We start from the raw sequence: 24,236 nt of genomic DNA on the forward strand, positions 1-24,236 counted from the left end.
CTAACACTTTTCCAGTGTGGTCCCCAACTATTGTACTATTACCTATCCTATATTTAAACCATTCCGAGTTTAGTCCGAGTTCCTGTTTCATTAGCCTCTGTTTATCCATATGTTCACTCTTAGCTGTCTCTCTTTTCTCTTTTCTTTTCCTTGGTTAAGCTGAAGTTGCCTTTACCCACAAGATTGAAATGAGTCATTTGATGTCCTGAGAAAACAAATATAATTTTCCTGTGGTGAGAAAGCAACCATGCTTTCATCTCGGGTTCTTTTGGCTTCTTTTATTCCATCTAAAGGAGAGAAAAAAGCATGCTTTGCTTAACCTTATTTTCCTTGCCCATAGCTGTAGTAAAACTCAAGCCTGGTTTCTAATAAACACTTGCACCATGTCTCATGACTGAACAAGTAAACTGCATGACAGCACCAGGGAGGAGTTCCCAGATTATTTCGAATGCTGCTTCAGGAGCAAGGGCTGTCACATGCCAGCAAATGTGTCTGGCATCATGCGGTGGGGTGAGATGGCAGCACTGTGCTGAGTCAGGGATCGTGTGGGACACCGGGCCCCCGGCTCTCTGCCTGCAGCACAGTGAGAAGCTGCAGCCTGTCCACCAGAGCTCGGCCTGAGCTGGGCAACGTGCCACTCTGCAGGGCCCCAGGGAGGCACAGATCACGTCGTTTTGACCTTGCAGATCATGGCTCAGGAGCCACTGACTTGAAGCACAATAGTCTGTGCTGAGAGAAACTGCATTTTGCTAAACAGGGAAAGGAGAAAGGTGGGGTTTCAAAGGAACAGCATTATGTTTGAAATCATGAGAAGTCTGGCCTGGTGGATAAAAGCAAACTGATGAGCTGGTCTCATCAGTTCTCATCATTTGAAATGTCCACGGGGCTGTGCATATCACATGTTTCCTATTTAAGAATAAACACAAAAATAAATCAGAATTATTCTTTTCCCAGGGTGCTGGCACAGCCATTGGAGAGCTGCCTCCATATTTTATGGCGAGGGCGGCCCGACTCTCTGGTGCTGAACCTGATGATGAAGAGTACCAGGAATTTGAGGAGATGCTGGAACATGCAGAGACTGCACAAGTAAGAACAGTGCAAAACAACAGACAATTAATAAAACATGGAACAACTAGATGGAGTAAATAACCATTCCAATGAAGTGGAAATGGGCCAAAAATCAGTTGTTGTGAGTTCACAGGGGACTTCCCAAGGACGGAAAAAGATCCTCCACAGGGCAGAGATACCTCTGGTGATGGGAAGACAAGAATGCAGCTTGTTGAAGCAGATACAGTAGTGTGGCCAAAGTATTTGCTACAAGTACTGCATTTAATTAGACTTCCAAGAACAAGCACAGTAAAGGCAGGGAGGAAGCAGTCTAAGAGAACAGTGGTAGAGGATGTGCTATTCCATAATAATGGTTGTTCTAGCTGCATTTAAAGCCTCTCTGGGCCAGGGGATGACTTTCAGTTTCGTCTCATCCCCTTCAGATGACATTTGCCTGCTTTGCCACTAACATCCTCAGGGCTAGTGCATGACCCATTCGTCAGCCTGAGGAAACATATTTTTCCTGATGTGCAAATGCAGCCAAACTGCTCTGAATCCCTTTTTTGTTTCTCTTGTCATTTATTTTCTTGATGGACTGAAAACTGCTTGTGTTACAACATAGTCTGCAACTGATGCTGTACGTCAGTCAGGTATTATTACAGATAACTTTTCATTCAGGTCAGGAGTTCAAATCCTGTTCACAGCAAGTTTTCAATTAGAAGAAATGTCACATTTTTTCCTCAAACTACTTGCCACTGAATTTCTCTTTGGTATTTTTCCTTCTCACCCTGTTTTGTCTGCCACTGAACTGAAATGGGTCATGAGACTGCTATTAAAAAAGCAGATGCTATTTACCATGACTGCTGTCTTTAAACTGTTCTGCCAAAGTATTTTCTTTATACAGATACATACTTCTACTTTTTTCTTCCTCTTCAAAGAATGGATGAAGCTTTTGTCATGAAAAAAAAGTGGCTTGTCTGGAAATACAGAGTGCAATCTAGTAATTCTGACAGTACACCCTGTGTTTCCTGAGAGCCTCCTCCTACTAGAAAGTTGCAAAGGTTTTTTTTCTTTTATTGTAAATCCTTGTATTTCCTTACAGGTACAGTGTGTGTGTGGGGGGGGGGGGAATATGCTTGCTTTACTCTCTCATCAGTCTTTGCTTTGCAAAGTAATCCCTAACTGTATAAAAATCAAGTTGTGGTAAAAAAAAAGCCCAACGAAACCAGTCGAATACATGACTCGAGAGCTGAAACGCTATCTGTGTTTACTGAAACTCTCCCAGCAAATTATATGCGTGTACAGTTGTGGGAGCAGCCAGAGGTGGTTTCCAGAGCACACAGTAAGATTCTTGGGAAGAAAATCTTTGCTAGAGAGCATTTTGTCAGGACAGGCCAAAATACAGCGAGCTGAATCGAGTGCCCTTCGTAAGCGACCGGTGGTGTGTAATTGAGAGAAGCAATGGTGCTGTTTACCAGTACTTTTGATTTTATTTTCTTGGCACTTGGGTTTGGATGGAAGCGTGTTGTTCTGTGGATGGATGGCCAGGAAAAAAAAAATCATCTTTTCAAACTGCACTTGCGGTTTGGTTTCTATAAAACTCTTTTAACATGAGGCTTTGACAATCCGATTAAATTGTATTGTGCTCATAAAACTGACAGTTCGGGTTTTTCCATTTGCTAATATGACTTCCTTTTTGCTTTTGGCTTCAAGTGTGTTTTTGCTAGATGTCTGTGGGAGACAGGCCTGCCTTCTCCTATGACCTTTAGTAAATCCCAGTCTTCAGCGTAGCTTATCACTTTGTTCTGGAATTCCTATTCATGAGCAGTTACGATGTCTATTTTTACATAGCTCAATAACAATTTTTATTACCTACACCAGCTTTTCTCACTCTCCCAAGTTGAAGCTTTATGCTTAAGAAAGCATGGGGGATGTGACAAGTGTCTTACGCCATGGAGGCTGCTACAAATGTTTGACGTCAAGTGACAGGAGCCTTCTTTCAGGATAAAGGTCTCGCTTCATCCTGCTTTTTGAAAGGCACGAAAATGGGTGTTAGATTTGGAAGAATAGCTTCCCCCTCTACTTCTGCTGAGCTGCTATATGCCTACAAGGCAAAGCCAAATGGCTTGACGTTTCTGCCTGCGTGTGTTTTGTTTAGAAAGCTTGTAGCTGCTATTTCTCAAAAACAATGGTAATTTTGAGAAACAGATGAGGCTCTTCTATGGTGAGAATAGGCCGTGAATATAGCATCCAGCCTGAAGGATCTGTGAGGGGAATGTGCTTGCTGGCTTGGTGCTTTAAAATACAACATAAAAAAGAACCTAAAAGGATTAAACAGCTTAAAGGTTTAGTGCCCCATTCCAAGTTACAGAGAATAAAATGCTATTTACTTTAAAGAGTCTCTTGATGGATTTTCTGTCATAAATCTCAGATCTAAGTGACCTGTCTCTTTGAGCTAGGCTTTGAGAAAACTGATTAGTTTGCAGATGATGTGTAAGTCTGTCTTGTACTTTCCATTAGCATACTTCAGAAAAAGCCCCTCATTTTAAAGGAACAGTCACTTCTCCTTTCTGTTTGTCCCTGGGTGAGCACACCAGTGAGTTAGTCCCAGTTACATAAAGGGACCATCAGAGCTTCTCTTGCCTTGTGGCTGCTGTTGTTGGGATCAAGCAACTTTGCCCTCGAGAAGGAGTGTGGTTTACAAGCAGGGCTCTTTTTTCCCTCAGAGCTCCACACAATGCAGAGCCCAGCATGCTATAGAGACAGAGCAACCCGGTCTGGTTTGTTAATACTTGAGGCAGTATTTGAAAATTGCAAATGTTTGAAATGGTATCTCCATTAATATTAACTCTCTTTCAGTTGAATTCCAGAGCAAAGGAGTTTTTTATCAGAGCTCCCCTTTTAGCCATGGGCAGTATCTCCAATGTAGCCGTTCAAACCAACCTCTCAATTAGGGGGAAGTGAGTCTACTACTTAGTGCTGGGGCAGCACATTGGTAATGATACAGTGCAAGCATACTTTTGTACAGTTTCATGTCTACATGCACGTGAGCAGGGACTCTCTTTTGCCAATTTAATAGTTGTTGATTGTTAAGTATTCTCATCTTTTCTCTGTCATGCTGAAACACTTAAAGCCAACAGAGGTTTCTGGTGAAAATGAAGCTTTTAATACCAGCTTCCCTCAAGGTACTTAGTGATAACATGTAATGTGTGGGCCCTTGCTCCATCATGGTACTTTTTGCTAAGAGGAGAAAGAGCTAATATCTTTGCTGTATATCTAATCCTTAATGACTGTAAGTGTTTGGATTCATTAAGTGGCATATTTTTAAGAACTAATGATTTACACATCAGGCTTTGCTTCTGTGCAGCGCTGCTGCAGCCAAATTTCCATGTAAAAATATTTTCTAGTTGCCTATGATACTATCAGCCAGTGCTGTTTGTTTGCTTTCCAAACCATACTGATCTGAAAGAATACAAACTTGGAAAAGGGTTAAATCCATAGAAATGCTGAGATGCAGCAGGACTCGTTTGTAAATGGTTGAGTGCCATCTGCACACTGAGCGTCAGTTGTTGCTGGGACCTGTTTTTGACTCCACTGAACCTTTACTGGTTGTGGTTTGTCTGGCCATCACATGACTTCTCTGAAAATTCCCCCTCCCCTCCATTTCCAGTAAACTGTTTGAACAGGAGTGACTCAGACTGAAACCAGCTTCCCTGTAACCACAGGGCTTGTTAAAGAATTTGTCAACGTGGACTCTAGAGGGTTTGTATTAAACTGAGCTGCAACTGCTTCAGTTTGTATTGCATCAGGAGTTCCACCAAACAGCTTCCTGCTCAGAGAGTCGGCTTCTTGTCTGCAAGGAGTTAAACTGATGAACTTTGATGATAGTGACAGTTAGACACATGTTAAACCCATCTTTCCCACACTTCTGAAAGGTCCAGTGTCTTGAGCTGGATTGCTTTTCCACATCTTCGTGTGGGGGTTCTCTGCAGAAGCAGAACAAAGTATGTTACCACACCCAGCCATGGTTCCTTGGAGAACCCAGCACTGTGTTCTGACATGACACTGTGACTTAATCCAAACGGAATGATTAGGTTCAACTAATAAGCGAAAAAGCTACCTAATTAGCAGTGTAAAAGAAGATGGCCAAATTAAAGATGGATCTCTCCCATGATTAAATTAACAACTAGTACCTGATAAGTTCTGGCTTGAAAAGGATTCCCTCCTGCTGGCTTGTTTAATATTTTAAGGGTATTTGGTATAAGAAAAAAGAAGTTAAAGCAGACCACAAGCAGGTTTTTATAAAGCAGCTGTCATAAAAATGGAAGTGGTAGTGTCACATACAGTAACTGGAAAACCTCGACTTCTTTTTTTCTGCTTTCCCAGAAATAACTTGTCTAAACCCAGCATTAAATCCTGTTCAAATTTGTCTTGTTCAGTCTTCCAGTCACCCCTCTTCTTCATCAGCTCCCTCTCTTTATTAATGGTGCTGTACAAGGGATTGCTGGTGTTTGGGTCTAGGCTGCCTGATGGGTTGCCAGCAAGAGGCTTGCCTCCGCACACTGTGCTCCTGAAGCTTTGATGCCTGCATTTGTTAATATATGTAGGGGAGTTATCTTACCTCCTTTACCATGACCTGTAATTAAATGGAAATTCACAACTAACCAGATCTCAAAGCTTTACTTTAGAAACTTCCCATGAATGCTAGAGAGTGAGATGGAAAACTGAGAGTGAACTAATAGTAAATGTGGTTGCTTTTTTTCCATGGACAATATAATAACCAGTAAATATACTAAGGAACAGCTTAGTTTTAAATTGTTCTCCAAAATTAGTGAGTTGAAATAAGCTTTGGGATGAGTCAATAAAAGCTTCAAATAAGGGAACACATTAAGAGGATTTCCTGAGAAAAGAGGTAGCAAAGAGTTAATGTAGGCAGATGATAGACAATAGGAGCTATGAGTAACAAATGTGTAAGCCACCTCCTTGCTGTACTTCTTTGGATGCTGGCAAGAGAATGGGGCAGTCTTGTGCCTGCATTGTTCTATTCATTTGCACACCTGCTTAGATAAGGAAAAAACAGCAATGAGCATTACATTACCTTTGCTAATGGTAATCTAGAGATGACTTTTTTAACTTCTTTGAATGTTCTTTCTGTTCCCTAGAACTCCTCTGTCATTTTAACATTAACGTGTGTAAAATTACTTTAGTAAATACAGAAATTGGAAATTATGGAGCCACTGAAGAAATCTGGATTACTTTGCAATATTTTCACTCAGCATGAGGATATTGGCTCGGGGGAATTTTGTCAGTAGCACATCTCTCGCTTTACAACAGAAATGATCCTCTCCAGAAAGAATGTCACCAAGCTGGCTGGAAATCTTGCACACTGCATTTGCACTGCAGTCGCAGAGAAGCAGTTAGTTGAACTCTGCCACTGGGTTTGCATGCCCCGTCCTGTGTGTGTCAGGAATGTGCAGCACAAGTTTCTGAGGGAAAAATCTGGTCCTAAGTACTTGGTATTTCACTGCCCAGTATTCCAAGACCAATAAATGATTAAAAGTTTGGGTCAGATAAGCTGCTTCAAAAATGTTTTTTTCAGGGAGAGCCTTCAGTAACTGATAGACATTAATTATGGTATCATAATCAAGAAAATGGCTTGGTTGGTTTTGCTCCTGCTCCAGACACTGTTTAAATATCTTTGTTGTACAAGAGTCTGGTATGCAGACCACTTCTCTAAGCTGTCTGGGAACCTTTGCTACTTCCAACAAGCAAGAGGTATGCTTAGCATTGTACATCTGCTGGCTAGGCTGAGGAGGAAGACTTGTGTGTGTAAAAGGACTTGTCAACGGTGTAAGAAGTAGCTCACTTACTTTCAAACTCATGTTTTCTGAGCATAGGTTTTCTTAACTTAGAAGTAAGTTCTCTGTGGAGGAGCAGTGTATTTTTTTCAGTGCTGGTGGCTTTGGCTCTGATTTCTCAGATTTGCCCTCACTGTGCTTCCGTAGTGGTATTTTAGGCAGCCAACATGTTGGTGGAGACAATGCCAGCATATGTTTTCAGCTGCAGAAGCAAAAGCTGCAGGGGTCAATGGCTGATGTGTGGGACCCAGAGCAATAGGACATTCATTTACTTCATTCTTCTTTCAGTAGATGCTTGCTAGTATCTCGTTATGGAATCATGGAAAAGTTCATCTTGAAAGGGACCTGAAGCAGTTTCTAGTCCAACTTGTAGCACAGATTTCAGATCAGCTCAGGTTCCTCAGGGCATTGTCAAGTCTCATCCTTGTCAAGTCTCATCTTCAAGACTGGAGACTGCACAGCCTCTCTGGGTAATCTCTTTTAATGCTGGACTGTCCTGACGGCCTTGCTGCTTACCTGGCATACAGACTGACAACTGTCTTCCACAAAATTGACTGCAGGATCTGCTAGCTGTCAGATCTACAAGATGTGAATAGGAAGTAGTCCTTTAGCAAGCAAAGAAATGGTAATCTTCTTTTGTGCACTGTAAAATTGCAAAGTGTCGAAGGGGAATGTTGCTTCTTGCTACTGCGTAGCCCTGAACTGAGGAGTAGAGGTGGCAGGGGGTGTGATTAAAAGGGCTACTGCTCTATAGGGCAGATCTGATAAGACTGAAAGGACATGCTCCTTCCTCTTCCTTCAGACTGTTTCCTTTAATTGTGTCTTACTCTTTACAAAATGTCTTTATTCTAGCGTGAAGCAAAAGGGCTTTTTATGTAGAAGTCTGAGGGCTTCAATTCTAGCTGTGGAGAATGCTGGTGTTGAGAGTGCCTACTCACTTGCTAAGCTCTGTAACGTGTTAATTTTGATATAGTTCTTCCAAACTTCAGCATGGTATTGGATTTAGTCTGCTTAATCCAGAAGTGGTTGATTTCCTTCCTACTCATGTTAATGGGATGTCTTATTTACCACATCATGGACCCATTAACTCATGCTTAAAAGTTTCACAGTCTTGCTTGAAGACAGGTTAAAATTAAATGATCAGGGAAATCAAAGCTTCCTGTTAGAATGAACACTTCACTCTGTTACACTCTGCTCCCATATGAATTGCAAAGGGTTCAGCTCTGAACACTGGTCTATCTATGGCTTCTTATGTCTGTTTCTTCTTATAGCAGTTTTCAAATCTGATTATGGAGACAATAAGTTTAACTGCCTTTTCTATGGAAAAACTTCCATTTTTTTTTATACAAGAACTAATCGTAGTTACTCATATGTCTGAGTTTACAAGGTCCCAGAGATGAGCATCTTTCTGATTATCTTTGTGGATTGCAGCTTCACCCCTTAACATGCAACCAACATGAAGAATTTGAACACAAACAGCTGTGGAAATAAATCTGTGCGTTTCCCTCAACAACCTGTGTACAGCATTTTTGTCCTAGGAAAGGCTGGTAGAAGATTTGACCTGTATGCTTGATTTCATGATGATTTGTGATTTGTATAATATCTACTGTATAGGCATCTTTGCTTATGAATATTCTGCATGATGATTTGAAATCTTACAAGCTTTAAGTCCTTGGATCTCTGACATAGTCTGTTCAGTGAGGTTTTCTAGGTACTGCTGTCTTTTTGGTAAAGCCTGTGAAGTCAAAGGCCCTATTTTGTTGCTGTTCAGTTGTCTTAACTTTGTACTTTCTAAACCTGTGTTTTCATTTTCAACATGGAAGTATTCTTCTATTGTAACTTTCCTCTATCATTACCAATTCCTTTTCCAAATTTTAATGTCTCAGAAAACCCAGACTTCTTCCGAAGTGAAATTTATTTCCTTTCCAAGCTCAGAATTTTAGCCAGTCCTATTAACCTGGAATGTCTGTCCTTTGCCTGTTGTGTGTAAATACCTTTCTTTTATCAGACTTGAGTGCTTGCTTAGATCTGCCACCTTCCCTTAGCTGCTTTCAGTAATCCTTGAAAACCCTTTTTTAGCTGTGTTTTGACAGCCCTGTTTCCATGATATGGGGGGGGGCCCCCCCCCCCCGAGTTTGGATGGTAAGTTTACACCTTATCTCTCACCCCCTCTTCTCTCCAGGCATTGAGATGGAAATAGCCCCTTTTAGTTTGCCCCGTATTTACAATAAGCAGGAAGTATTTTTGAGAAAGCTAGAACAGAAATCCCTAGCCCTTTCCACACACATTTAGGTGTTGAGAGTCATTGCAGCTGGAGTGGGAGATCAGTACTGCCATGAACCACGATCAAAATATTCCTGATATTCCTGCTACCTTTGATGTCTTGCAGGAGAAGTATGAAATGGTTTCCTTGGTCACTGAGTAATGAACTGTTTGCAGTGATGGGCAATGACTGTCAACTGTATCTTGATTTCTGTTCTCCTCATCTTAACTCCAGGGTACTGTGTTGATCATTAAATACTGTTGCTGATCTACTGCTTTCTTAGCATGGATATATGTTGTAACCTCTCAGCTTTTAGGTAGCTATCGGACTTCTTTAAAACTGTTCTTCTGCAGTTAATATGTTATATCAATGAGTTAATAATTCTTCCCAGTCTTCTGAAATTCTAGAATTCATTGCCTAACCACAAATGGTCATTCTCCCATAAGTTGTGTTTGATTCCATTGTGTTGTAATAGAAAGCCGAAGAAACAAAATATTGTGCAGCTCATTTTTAACATAACTCAGATTTTTACATAAAAAGGAGCACTGTCTTTGTAGGCAGCTTTTTAAATGTTAAGGACTTTGTAATTTTAATAATCTCAGATGGTAGCTTCATACATCATCTTCAGTCTTTGGGGAAAAAAAGTTACTATTTGCATAATTAAACATTGTTTCTAGTAAGAAAATATAGCATAAATTATACTCAGATAGGGAAGAATTGTCTACTTCTCCCTCACATGTAAGTTACACATTTGCAACAGGGGAGTCTGCTGGCATTAAGAGTTTGCTGGTATTAGGGTGAGCACCCTAATGCCAGCACCCTACTGCTACAGCAACTTTAGTGTTCTTGTTTCTAGATAAACCATCAAGGTGCAACACATTGACTCCAGGTTTCAGTTTATGTCTTTGTATTTTTAATGTTCATTCATGATCCTGTTTTTTATTAGAATAACAAATCCTTTATAACCCCTTCCAAGCCTTCCAGAAATTTATTTTGAGCTTAAGGCTACCATCTGGTACGTAATCAATATCGTGCTTGAGCATTACTTGTATCCTACATTAGGATACTTGTACTTGAGGATACTTGTATCCTACATTACAGCACTCTGTTCTTATTAATAGAAAATGCACATGCTGTGAACCTGTGATTTAGTCTCTTATGTTCCTTCCCTCCTTTGGTGGCCTTCCTCTTTGTGCTATATCCACCACTATACCAATAATACCAGTATTTGTAAAGTGCTTGATGTATTAACAGCAGAAAAAAATTGTGATAGGAAAAGGTTTTCTGGGCCTCAAATCATTCGAGCTCTGAATCAGGCTTTTCAGAAACTGACAGCTATTATCCCTGCTGCATACGAGGAAGAGCTGGTTTGTGGGAGGGAGTCACAGCTTTCTCGATGCTCCTAAAAAACAATTGTTAGAAATTAATGTTAGAAAATAAGCTGCTTTATTATAGGCTCATCTGTGCAACCTTTTGAGGAAGTATCTTCTGTTGGGAGTCCAGTCCAGTGCCGATTATTCAGAGCTCTTTGGTAGTCTTGCTATGGATCCATCAACAGTCTCTGTTCTTGGAAATTAGGAAATTTCAGTGTGACCAATAAACCGTGACCATTCTGTTTTCTGATGAGAAATCAAGTGTTACAGAGGGAGAAGACAATAAGTTGATTTTGTAGTTATTTTTTTCCTTTTGCTTGTTAGCTAAGTCTAGTGAGATGTTCTTTGCTCAAATACAGAGTTTGTGCAACTTACTTCATAAGGAAGAGACAAAGAAGAAATAGAGATTAAATTATAAATGGAAGCAAAATAGAACAGAGGGATGGGACAAAGCCTTGTAGTTCAGACAGAATTGTCCCTTCGCTCTTTCAAGGAGGTGGTTTTATTTAATAGGGATAAATGGTCCATGTTAAGTTATACTCGATGCTGTACTATACAGGAGGAATATTGAGGTAAACCTTGTTCAGCAGCGAAACGTGTAATTTCTCTTTACTGTCCCTTCAGGTTTGGAGTTTTGGGAGGGATTTTTGCTTTTGCAACATGCAGTAATGCTGGTATCAACAAAATGTGCCATTTTACTGAAGGCAGATAGGAAGCAAACTTCCTTGAGCCGCCAGCTGTGACTTGTGAATCAGTATTTCAGCTCTGACCTTTTTATGCCTCTTATTTCCATTCCAATTCTTGAGATCTGATGATTAACCCAATGAAGTAATGTTTAATCATTTAACCTTCCTTTGCCTGTATTGTAGCAGTCACAGGAAATCTATTTCCAAACCAAAGAAACAAATCATCTTTGAAAGGGACATAGTGAGCTAAAGTATCCTGAAATGTTACAGCGAATGAATCACATTAGCTGAGAGTCGAGTCCAGTCTAGATACTTTAATTTTGGGGGAAAATGTTTTGTCTGTAAGTAGCTGAACTTTTCTTTACTTTTTTGCTTTTTTCCTTTTAAAGCAGTAAGTTATGGAAGTTGTTTTGCTTTTATTTCAGATGCTTAAAAATAAAATAGAAGAGATTGTTCCCTGTGCAGGCTTTATAACAGAAAAATTATATTGTGAAATAGGTGAAAGTTGTGAAACTGATGGTTGTATTCTCCGAGAAATGAAACTTTTAAGGCTTTATTATTATTATTATTATTGCAGATATTGCAAAGACTTAACAAATGAAAGTTAAGGAAGCAACCAAACAAGTATTTCTGAACTGTTCTTATTAAAGTGAATGTCAAGACTGCAAATACATAGTTTTGATACAACCATGATATCTATATTATTCTGCAAATTATTCATCGCTATGATTACATTCGATCATAGAAAATGGGGGGGGGGGAAATCCTTCATTTCTCTTGGCTGATTTAGAAAGTTTCAGAAAGACAAACCAGAAGTTCTTGTCTGAAATGTTTAGAGCTGTAGCTGTGCTTTCTACATGCAGTTGGTAATAGACAATGAATTAAAAAAAAAGAAAAACTTAAAGAAACAACTGAGAAATAACTTAAAAAAAAAGAAAGTTATGAATTTATAAGGTGAGAAGAATTGCCCCAATGCTGGTTGGGGTGGGTTTTTTGAGAGGCAAGATTCTAATGCTTTTTTCAACACTTTCATCATTGCTTTTATAACAAAAATGGTGGGTTTAGCTGGAGGGGGGAAAAGTAGTTTTAAGGCACCTTTAATTTTGCAGCAGCCAGAAATGGGGGTGAGGGAGGCTTTTTGCTTTTAAGAAATGTGATGAAAAGTGGTGCACTGTGCTTACACTAGGTTAAAACAGTTAATCTAGATGTAAGTATATGATACATTTTATTAAACCAGCTGTGCTGCAAGCATTAGTTTATAGGTCACTTGCTAGAGAGCTTGTTTCCAATTGCAGCTTGTGAAAATTAATACAACAGTGTATTAGCAGTGCAGTCTAAGATGATGGATAGATATGTTAACATTAGAATAGAAACAACTTCCATTGAAATACACCCTGTACATACTTGAATAATTGCATTGTAGTGTTTTATTTTAAAGCTGCTTTACAATGAGATTTATGGAGCTGTGAAAAAAATTTTGTTGGCTTATAAAAGTGAAAAGATTGTTCTAACCCCATGAGCGTTATGAAATGGTGAACAAAATAGGAACTGAAAATATCATGGTTAGATTCAGCTTTGTTGTAGAGTACGGGGGGGGGACATCTTATGAAATTCCTATGTAAGGCACTGCTTTTTCAGTTCACCTTTTCAAAGAGCAAAATCTGATGTAGAAAGGACAGTGTTGCTGCTGGGCTTTAGCACAGTTTTTAATTTTAAGTTAATTTGTAGGTTAATTCTGAAGCAATATTTCTACTTTTTCTATCGGGTTAAGGAATTAGAATACCTGTCATATTCTTAGTGTGCTGCATTTGATTTCCTTTGCTGATAGCTGTGTGGTCACACTCTGCAGAAAAGCCTTGCATCTTTTTCAGTTCTTGTCCTAAATCCTCAGTGGGCCCAACTCTGTATATTAGTGCTGTCCTATATTAATGATCATATATTACCATGTTTCAGTTTTGTTTACTAACTTGAAAATAATGATGAGAGAATATTAGTTTGAGAAGGAACTGCCCTCGATGTTGCAAGATTTTTGGACTTGGTTCACTGGGAAATCACCATGTTTTGTTATTTACCACAATTTGTGTCAAAATGCATTCTTTTATTGAAAAAACATGCAAACTTTTACTTTACTTGTCACGTAGACCTGTTCCAGACCCATTTTTACTAACCTAAATTCAAGCGTTTGGTATCAGCCTCACTAGCAGTAGGTTTTAGTCACTCCTTCGTACTGTGTGTATCCTAGAAGCTGCACAGAAAAATAGCAGGAATAAGTTTTCAAAAAAAGACTGAATATTTCAACTATTCCATTTAGCAGTGAGACATTCACAATGCCAGGGTGTTACTCCTGGGGAAAATTAGCAAGTTCACCCCTTACAGAGTATTCTAAAGGGGTTTTATATTCTCTTATGGTTTAAAATGTCAGACTGTAAGGTGTAGGAAATCTCATTTACTTGGCATTTTTCTTTAAGTTATTTGTTTTAATTTGTTGGGGTTTTTTTTTCAAGCATCAAGTATAATAAATAAAATTATTATTTCAATGTTGTTTTTTTCTTGAAGTTGAGAATTAAACTCTCTTTAAAGCACTGTAATAGGGAACAGTTACTGCTCGAAAAAGGCAGTAAAAAGAGTAAATGTCCTTCGCAGATTTCTGTTTGGTTGGTTGGTTTTTATCTGGCATAGAAAATTGTCAGGTCTGTAGTTCAGAATTTAAATATGCATGACATTGTCAAGCAATTGTCATTACCTGCATTGTCATTGGTGTGTAGTATTGAATGTTTCAATAGAATTGTAACAGTGAAAATGGCCTAAATTAAATTTTTATGAATTTTCTTGGAGTTTTAATCAATAATTAATGATGTTCAAAATTCTACACTATTGAAGTGTGGAACTTACAGTATCGTCAATTACTGTTTAAAGCTATTTCCTTGTGAAATTTTATAGCTTTCTACAAAATGTAAATCAGCGACTTGCTACTGGACAAGAAGCTTTTTATTGCTTATTTGTAGGTTCTGAAAGAGTAATAATTATTTTCTTAATGTTTGCTGTTACCAAAGATAGTGAGCTTTCTGTAACTCCCCTTGTCAAGCCTGGGTAGATAAGACCGACCCTGTTTTTAGTTTTATGGACAGTTTTGCTTCAAAAGGATTTTATTCTTCTATAAATTCACTTAAGCTGCTTGTGAGAATCTTTAGGTTTGCTTTTTAAAATGTTTACTGTGTATTGGGTGAACTTTGAGGGTGAAGTTTGTCATGAGAATAGTTGAAAGTGAGGACCACAAAATAAAAGCAAGCAGCATGTTCTTAGAATGGCTTTGTAAAGAATAGCTCTAGTGTTATAACCTCTGTCACCTTTGTTGCTTTTAAAGGATTTTAGATTTGTCTCTCTGGATTTAATGATTTTTACACTTCTGTTTTAGAGGGTACCGGAAATTAGCTACCTTGATTGAGATCCTGTGTTTCAGAGAAAAGATGGGAGTATATAATGGAATTATTATATTGTCTTTGTGTTTTGAGAAAGTACCTTTTTAACATTGTCAGTTATATTGAAGGAATCCATTCTCTTTGCTTGTTGAAGGAATAAGGTACTAGCAGCCTGGCATTTCAAAGATACAGGGAAATAAATGCTAGAAACCCCATTTCCATATTCGTGTGCTGCTTGCAGAGTTTTGGAGAACAGACCTCAATACGTGTGGGTGCTCAGGTTGTCACAGTGAGCAGTGTGAGTTTCCCTCTCTTCCCTCTAAGCCAAGAGTTTCAAATTGGCCTTTGTGTTTTAAAAAACTTCTCCCAGTTGCTAGTTAACTAATCCCAAAGCATGGAGTATTGATACTGAAAACACAGAGATTTTGAGGTATGTTCATTTTGGGGTTTGCCTCATTAATACCTTATTTTCTTGTTTGCAGGATTTTGCTTCCCGGGCTAAACTGGCTGTCCAGAACCTGGTGCAGAAGGTTGGGTTCTTTGGCATTTTGGCCTGTGCTTCAGTAAGTTCATTTCAGTAACAGAGGGGTTGTAAGTAGAAATTGCAGATCAAAATGGATGCAGTGAACTGTGACTTGGTTTTATTCAAGTCCATATGGATTCTCATGCCTTGTTTGCTATTTCTGTGTTCTCTGTGGTGCTTAGAGAACTGGGATGGTTGTGGTATTGGCAAATACAATAGCATGGAGAAACTCCAGTCCTAGATTAGTACCAAACACAGTGAATTCTGCATAAAACCAGAGCGAACAGTTGTTATCGCTTCCTTCAGCTTCACTGTTGAGCCTCTTGACACTAGTTCTCCTTGGAAGATAATGGGTTTGGAATAGTTCTATTTCCTTTTTAATCCGTCACAAAAGAATGGTGCAGCAAGGGTTGCCTTTTTTTTTTAAAAGACAAGACAATTCATTTTACACATCAACATGGTGTGGTGAAACCTGATAAAAACAGGTCAGTTCACCAAAGATGCAATGGCTTGTCATGGTAAGGAAGACTTACAAGAAGCTGAACTAAGACATTCTTAAAACTGAAGGCATCCCTGTGTTTCTGTTTCAGATCAGGGATGCTCCTGGCATTTGGTGTTGAGGCCACATGCTCTCTGAGAGGGGCACACGCTGCTCATTGTGTTAGTGGCTATTTGGCAGATCAGATCATAGGCCCACTGACAGTTATCCTGTTGGGACCTTCCTAGCCCAGATTATTAGCTGGCAAGATACAGCGGGAGCTGTATTGTTACGTATAAATTCTGCTGGAACATTGCTATAATTTCTTTATGTACTGTGGTGTTCATGTGCTGTAGCTTATAGTGCTTGACACCTTCAAATTCAAAGATATATGCAGCTTGATGAGTGGAAAACTACCTGTGTAAATCCTGATTAGGGTATCCATCCACAGTAATTCCTCTTGAGACTGCTCAGGAGATATCTTTGGGTCATTAGGAACTAGAAAGCAGAACGAGGAAGCAAGTTTCAAAGTCATAACTTGCATGAACTATGAAACACTTGTAGTTTTTTTCCCTCTTTAAGTTAGAGGTCATACAGGCATCTCCACTGATGATATTTGAGTGTTTTGGTTAGGATAACACTATTCCTGAGAGGCAGAAAAATACTGAACCAGTTGAGGCTTAAATCTCAAACTGGAAGCTTAGTGAAGACTGTCAGGAATATGTTCCTTATGCTTCTATCTCACAAAATGTGGGATGTGATGCACAGAAATGTGCTTATAGTGATGGGGGAAGTGTAGGTCCCGTATGATCCCATTCTTCTGGAATAACCACAGCCATTAGCCAGCTGCTCAGCTAATGAGGTATTAATTCCACACTTGTGTAGCACTTCTTACATTGTAATTTCCTAAATTGTAGAAGTGACAGTGCTAACTCTTTGCTCAGATGTAAGTAACCTGTCTTAGCTGGAAAGAATTAATCTCATTAAAGTTGCTGGAACAGAACTTCTGTCTACTCATCTTTTGAACTGTCGTGGAGTGGAAATGTAGGTTACAACCTGTTCTTTAAATCTTTCCAGTCAGTAAGCTCTTAAACTTCTCCTTTGCTGCCTCTGACTCGCTGTTCTCTAGTCACCGTCTTGTGAGACATCACTGCATAGGGTATTCTGCCTGCCTTGTGTAATCACAACAGCTTGTAGATGGCAGGGAGGAGTTTCTGCAGTGGCTGAACAAGGAAAAGTGTGGATAAATGGAGAACGTGAGGAAGGAGCTGGTAAACACGTGAGGTGATGTGTAAACTCTTCCTAGTTCCTGCTTAGTAATACTTAAACATTTGCTTAACTTCTTACCTACTCCCTGCACTGCTCCATGCACTCTAAGCTCCCTTGGGCTTACGTGGGCTGTCCTGGGTTGGGAGCAGGATGAGGAATCACGACTCCACCACAGTACACTTGAGGGTTTGTAAATGTGTTTACAGAAGAACTGCAGAGTAGCAGTGAAAAGGGTGCGGTTGAACATGGCAGAGGCACTGATAAAGCAAAGGGATTCTCAGCTACAGGTTCCTGTTGCATTTGTAGGTGAGGCAGACAGTCCCCCACATGTGCTCCTTGCATTCATGCACCCCCCCCATGAGCTTCAGGGCTTTGTTTCAGGGTTTCTCTTACTTGTTGCTGCTTCTCCATATGCCGGAGGGTGTCTCATTTATTTGCCCCCCTTATAATGGCAGTTGGGTGTATTTTTTATGATTAGAGAGCTTGCTTCTAAAGTGGTAAGGACTGTCCTGCCTGTAGGTTGTTGTCTGTCAAGCAGTGGCTTCTAAATGCTACATAAGAACACAATCAAATTGAATATAAGACTTTGCAAGTTTATCCAGAGAAGTCAACTGAATGTAGTATTGTTTAGTGGCAATAAGAAGGCCATATTACTGGCTGGAGCTTCTTTTCTATGTGAAGGCATCTCTGGGGAAGGGACAAAGCCAGAATTAACCCTGGAAAATGCTTGCTGTGACTTGTGAGAATTTGCCCTCCTGTCTTTGTGGGCTTTTATGGCAACTCTCAGTACTGCATGTACTCCTTTGCTTTCCAAAAACAAAGCGCAAACCTCACTGGCCAGCTAATACACCCCAATGAGGACTTGAGTAACTTTTTACTGTGATATGTTTAGTGTATTGATGATATCCACAGTTACCCCTGCCTAGAGCATGTTGTTCCCACTGTGGTGACAGCAATACAGAAATTAAAATGGACTGTGAACCTGCAAAAAGCCCCTCAAACCATCCAACCAAGAACATGCTTGAGACCTAGAGCAGACTTGGCTCAGAAGAGCAGAATTATGTGGCCGTGGTATAAGTAAATAATTTACTAGCCTTCTATGCCTAAGACAGCTGTCACAGGTTAAGAATCATGTTGGTTGAAGTGGAGCATGTTTAGAGACCGTTTCGGGGCATGATTAGAGACTGTTTCAGATTTCTTCCTATGCAGGTGGTGATGTGGATGCTCATAAATTTGGATTGCTGGTCTGTAACAGCTACATATAACCCTCATAAGCTTTCTCAGAGATTTCAGATTTCCATTCAGTCAAAGTTAATATGTTTTATGGTCTTTAACAACCTATACTCTTCTTTGTTTGTGTAACAAACCAACACAAATACTGCCGAATATTAGCCCAGTAATGCACTGCTACTGTGAATTACACATACCCCATCTCAGACAGACTGCCCTTGAACTGCATGCTAAGTGTAAAAGGTTGGAATCTGGATACTTTCTCGGTTTAATTTCAGGAATATTTTACAGATAGTATCACGATACCAAACATCAAGCCAACAGTTTAAAACATACTTTAAAATTAAATGAAGTGCATATGCTTAATAAAATCTAATCAGTGCTTTTAAACTGGATACATATGACTACGAATGCCACATTTTAATGCAGTTTCTCAGATGGAAGTCACTGGGGATCACTTTAAACACTGGCCTCCAAGAGTGATGTGCTTGTCAGTGAGAAAATTTGATAAATCACTCAGAGTGGCTTTAGTGTGGTTTCTGTGCATTTCACATGGAAAACTTTTTGTTAGCTTTTTTAAAATCCAGGGGTAAGGAGGGACCATGAGAATGGAATTGTCTGGGATATTGTCTAGCGGAATCCCAGAGACTTGAGTTATGTGGTGCGACATTAACATTTTTGTAAGTATTAAGACACAAGAGTTTTTTGGATCAAGTTGGATAAGGGAAAATGTTCATTTTTCAGAGTTTCAAAGTCTGTCGTGTTCCTGTTCATCTGAATGCGTGCTGCAATTCACAGACTTCTCTCCCTTGCACCTCATAGATTCCAAACCCTCTGTTTGACCTGGCTGGGATAACATGTGGACACTTTCTGGTTCCCTTCTGGACCTTCTTTGGTGCAACCTTGATTGGGAAAGCAGTAATTAAAATGCACATCCAGGCAAGTACTACACCTCCCTCAGGGCTCTGGGGTGAGGACTTGTTTCTTTTCTGGCTGTTACACCGTGTTGGTAATGAATTCTGGGGTCTCCCTTCCTGACCTGAAGTAATGGAAATTAGTTTGGTGCAAAGGATTTACAATAAAGGATCTGCTCGCCTTCTTATGCTCAAAACTGAATAATTTATAGCTACAAACTAATGAGCTCGCTGCCTACACCGCTCAGGAAATTGGTGGTTAGCCAAGTTATTTACCTACGGTTTTTACCAGACTGAAAGGACTTCATACTCATAATGAACTTGCCTTTTTGGTAACAAATACTCATTTCAAAGAGCACTGCAGCTACCCCTCACCGGTTAAGTGGTCCTTTTAAGTGCTTCCTTCTATTTCAGTTGAGTGTGTATGGAAACCCTATTTCTTTCAGGCCCTGCAGAAAGCAGTCTTGAGTCTCTGGGCATATCATCCAGAGCTTTTAAGCATGGTTAGCAATACTTGGTGTCCTCAGACTATATATTGAAAGGGCCTGATTTCAGAGCATGTCCAGTTTTTCTTGCTAACTTGGAGCCTTATTGGATGTTCTGAATTTAGCAACCAGAATCTCCATTTGCTTTCAAAAATGTTGAGTCTCTCTTTTAAAATATGTCACCATTTTGTGCAATGAAAGATGAAGTGTTGATTCCCTGGTGTGGTTAGCTCTATATCATGAACTACAGTGCTCCATTTGTAATGATTACAACCAATGTTTTCAGCTGGGACTTGATTTGGGTGTTTTTAAGCATCTGCTTAGGACTGGTGCAGTGTCTGTAGCTGTGTTGCTTGGAAATCTGTGCTGTTGCTACATTGAAAATAGCAGAAGCTATTAGTGTTATAAAATTACTCATCTAGTACCCTCCTCAAGCTGCTTAAAAATCTTCCTTTTGCCCTGAACGTAATTCAATTTTCAACCTTCTTTTTTTTTTCCTATTTTTCTTGTAAATGGTTATTTTGCTTTGTCCAGTCCTTAAGAGAGGAAACAACAAACAGATCTGAAAATTCTCTCATGTGCTATTAGCAAAACTTTCCCCTCACGCTTACTTTGTGTTATCTGAATTTTTCTGCTTTTAAATCTATGTACTGTTAGAAATGGTTCTGGCAACATAGGAAAGTGAAACAGTATTTGTGTAATATTCTGTTTATGTTGCCTTGTTTAGCTAGCAGAATGTTTGCTATGTAATTTATAGTAATCCCCACTCACATCAAATGCAAGTGAAAAAATATTTCCCAGTGTCTTGTACAGTTGGTAAGCCATCTTATTTTGTAATACATTTAGCTATTAGGAGTCTCTTTTCTGCGATGCTTAATTTCAAGCATACTCTTGTGCAATAGCCTTGATTTTGTAGTGATCTTGCTGCAATCTGGAATTTAGGAAATGTAAGAGTCATGGAAAAGGCTTCTAATGAATCTTTCTCTAGACAGGAAGCGAGTGACTCGGGTGCAGTGGCCATCCCAGAGCTGCTTTTAACTGGCCTCTTCCTCCACAAAATCATTTTGTGTAGTCCCAGTCACATCCCTTATTTCCAGACTGGTGAATGCAGTTCTCGTTAGATCATGTTTAAATGGGTTTAAGGAGACTGTGGGAACCATTTGTGTGTGTGCATACTCATCTGCGCACAGTCTTGCTCACTCTTTGCAAAAGAACAAGCTGTCAAGTATGCCAAAAGTGGAATTTGCAGAGGCTATTTTAACAAAATTTGAACTCAGAAGAGAAGGGAGTGGTAAAATTACAGACACTGGGATTTTCTGCAAAATAAGCTGTGTCACAGAAGTTTTATTAGAACTGCTCCATTCCCAATAGGCTGATGCATTAAAGACTGACATTCTAAGGGTTTTGGACAGACAGGTACCCTGTGGCTCTTAATGTGGTCTTCACTAAGTAGTTTTTGGTTTTGTCTCTGCCTGAAGCACACAAACCAGGGGACTAAAAGATCTATTATTTTTCCCTTCCGCGATCTTTAAGTACGTGTGTTTGTGTAAGGGGATGTGAATTTTTCTGCACAGTGATGACTGTTTTTCCATTAAAACATTGTTGACGGAGTAAAATGACCTTGAGCTTCTGGGAATCGAAGTTTGGGGAGGATGCGAATGGTTAGTAACACAGGCTTACACAAACACTGCAAGAAATGAAGCTTAGGAGGGAACAGAATTATAAAGAGGCTTTTGCTCTCCTGCCTCTGTTTGAAGAGTGTATTGAAAAATAAAGATCTTGAAAAGGGAAGGGAAAACTGTGTGTGAGTGCTGGAGGAGCTGTCTGGCTGGAAAGGAACCTAAATTGTCATACCCCATTGTCTGTGCTTCCCTTTTGATCAAATGTTTCTCTTAACTGATGTTTTCCTTCCTACAGAAACTTTTCGTTATTATAACATTCAGCAAACATATAGTGGAGCAGATGGTGTCCCTAATCGGGTGAGTAATTCTTTAACATTCATTAAGTGGAAAAATACTGGAGATGTGCTGAAAATTGCGCTTTGCTTCGAAGTGCAGGCTTTGGCCAACACGTTATTTTAGGTCTTCCTTGCAGCTTCATTCCTCGCCTCAAAGGCTTCAGGTACTTTAAGAAACATAATAGCACCGAAGGTCAGATGGCCTGAGTATACAGCACCAACAGTTAACCTTCATCCCGAAATGTGATACCACTTTTCCAGTTACATAGATCGCCACACTTTTAGCTTCAAACAGGCTGATTTTTAAGGGCTTTCTTCAATGTTGTAGTGTGATCCTGTGACAAAAATCGAAGGAACTGCTGTGTTTTATGCAGTGTCTCAAGGTGACAATAAACATTTTCCATAGTTTAAACTACCCGATACATTTAAAATATTGAATCTCATAAAACACCAGAATGAGAAATTTGCTGTGTAGTTTTATCTCCATTCTCCTGGGGTTCTGGGGAGGAGAAATGACAGTTTTCATGGGTGAACTGTTCAGATTCTGAGAAAGTTTGAGGATTTTTTGTTGGTTTTGGTTTTTTGTAGGTTTTTTCTTTGGACTGAGTTCTTCAGTAATTGATTCCTGGTTTATATTTGAAGTTAAAATCTCAGTTTAAAACAAGAAAGCTAAGCAAAAGCACTAGCGAGGAAGAGTTAGTGTGTGGGGGGAGGACAGTTAACATACTTCCATCTTGCCTCAGTGGGTTTAAATGGAGATTGGACACCAATGATGGAATGTTAGATTTTTTTGCTTCATACCTATCTGTTCGGTCATTAAGTTCATTGGGATTTTAAAATCCATTGTTGGTATTAACAGTTCCTGCCTGGTAATCCAGCAAATGACATCGCAACAGCACCTCTCTAAATATGTAGATGTTTCATAAACTGCTTGAATGCAAACAAAGTATGCAGCTTAATTTAAACGTAGGCAACTAGATCAGATCACATGGATTGCATCAAAAATTCATGCTTAATTGCTTAAAGGAAAAATTGTCTTCTTGGGGTGGGGGGAAGGTACTGCCTGTTTTCAACACACCGATCAGCTTCAAGTCAGGGATGCAGGTTTAAAGTTTCAGATGAGAGTCTCTAACATTTAAATAGCTTTATTGTTGTGGGTTGGGGTTTTTCTTCGTTTTCTGTGGTTTTGTTTTTAACTAGGTTCATAGAATTGATCCATAGGATAAATTCTAAGGTGTTTTCTGTTTTTGCAAGGTCTTTTACTCATTTTATGCTGTGAATTGATGGACACTTTGCTACACAAACTGTAATAACTGTTTTCAGGTAAAATCCAAAAAGCCACACTCCGCAAGAACAGTTTCAGAGGAGGAATGTCTGGAAATGATTCCTTTTAAAATACGTAAACCTGAAGTAGTAATGCTAGACAAAGAAAAAGGAATGTCACACAGAACATTCTAGGGCCTTTCAGTAATGAAACAAATCCTGACATTATTACTTCCTGATCTTCTGATTGCGTGTCTGGTGTGTACCAAACCTCAAAATGAATTTGCTGCTTTGAACATTATTTAGAGGAAATAAGAGAGAAAAGTGTGGTTACTTTGAACCATCATTAGTCAGTTATCAATCACAGGAGACGCTTTACTGCTGACTTTTGATCTGTTACTAGGTCAGGTATGTTTCCAAAGATTTACTCTCCTGCGAATCTTCGAGCCAAAACTAGTAGTTTTTTCCAGCTTCATCTGTCATGGAGATAATTTTGCATTGAATTACTTTGAATGCATTCACAAGGCCTCTGCTGGATTCAGATTTTATTGGATGGCTGATGTCAGAGTTAAAAAATGTTCTCGGGAGACAGCAAGTTTTTGGAATGTCCCGGTATCCTTGACTTTTGTCAAGCTGTCTGCTAGCATTACCTCATCAGCTCCTTTTAGAGTGGAGTATAAAACATGCTCAACAATAGCCTGCATTAAATCCCTTATTATTAAATTAAAATGCAGTTTAGTTTAATGGTCGGTAACTTTATTTTAGTCAAATTCTACCCGACACAATGGCTTAAGACTTTTTTTGCCTGGGATGTTGCTCTTTCACCAGGAAATGTTTAAGCACAATACGTTAAAATAATGGACGTATTAATACACAGAATAACTAAAATCCAGACAGAAGATTCAGTTATGAGGTAAAGGCTGAGAATATTTGATTTTAAAAGCCAGAGAGAATGTCTCTAACTCCACAAGTCTTGGTCAGAAAGCAGAAATGATTCACCTGTGGACCTTGCCCATAGCCCAGATGTTGTTTACTTCTGTTAGTGGATGCTGCTGGCGCTGCACACCCAGCCTGCTGCAACAATGCTTTTAAAATGTAATTTAGGGTGATCTGATTGCACAATTTTGTCTAGATCTCCATTACAAAAGAATCTTAAAATACTCCTCATATTAATTAAGAGAAGAAAGAGGAAAAGAAAATGTGGCAGGAAATTAAGGAGCTGTTTGCAGAAACATTTGCAAAACACTGCTGGTAGCCAGTGTTTGAAAGAAAAGGTGAGAAGGACGGGAGGTGCAGCAAACCTTGTGGGAAGGGACAAGGAGACGTGTATGGGGTTAGGAACCTGAGCACAAGTCTTGAAATCAAAGCTGAGGATTACAAATATACATGTGGCTCGTGATGATCAACCTATTCTGGCAGTTAATAGTTTACAGTGGTATTGTTGCTGTCGAGAATGCTAGTAGAGGATAAC

The 24,236-nt window shown here is 39.4% G+C and overlaps 1 protein-coding gene across 3 annotated transcripts in view; it reads left to right on the forward strand.

Annotated features, from left to right (window-relative positions):
* Nucleotides 1–24,236, forward strand: part of VMP1 (vacuole membrane protein 1) — a 67,738-nt gene that overhangs the window by 32,783 nt on the left and 10,719 nt on the right. For 2 of the 3 annotated variants that reach the window (XM_061368463.1, XM_061368483.1), the window contains 4 exons: nucleotides 955–1,086; nucleotides 15,129–15,209; nucleotides 18,969–19,085; nucleotides 21,463–21,524. In XM_061368463.1, the coding sequence (XP_061224447.1) occupies nucleotides 955–1,086; nucleotides 15,129–15,209; nucleotides 18,969–19,085; nucleotides 21,463–21,524 (392 nt within the window). The remainder of the gene's footprint in view (nucleotides 1–954; nucleotides 1,087–15,128; nucleotides 15,210–18,968; nucleotides 19,086–21,462; nucleotides 21,525–24,236) is intronic. The other variant, XM_061368473.1, reaches the window with a different exon arrangement.

The sequence above is a fragment of the Neopsephotus bourkii genome, unplaced genomic scaffold, assembly GCF_033783945.1.
Source record: "Neopsephotus bourkii isolate Nb327-2 ecotype Australia unplaced genomic scaffold, CSIRO-AGI_Nbou_v1 NB_140, whole genome shotgun sequence".
NCBI lineage: Eukaryota > Metazoa > Chordata > Aves > Psittaciformes > Psittacidae > Neopsephotus > Neopsephotus bourkii.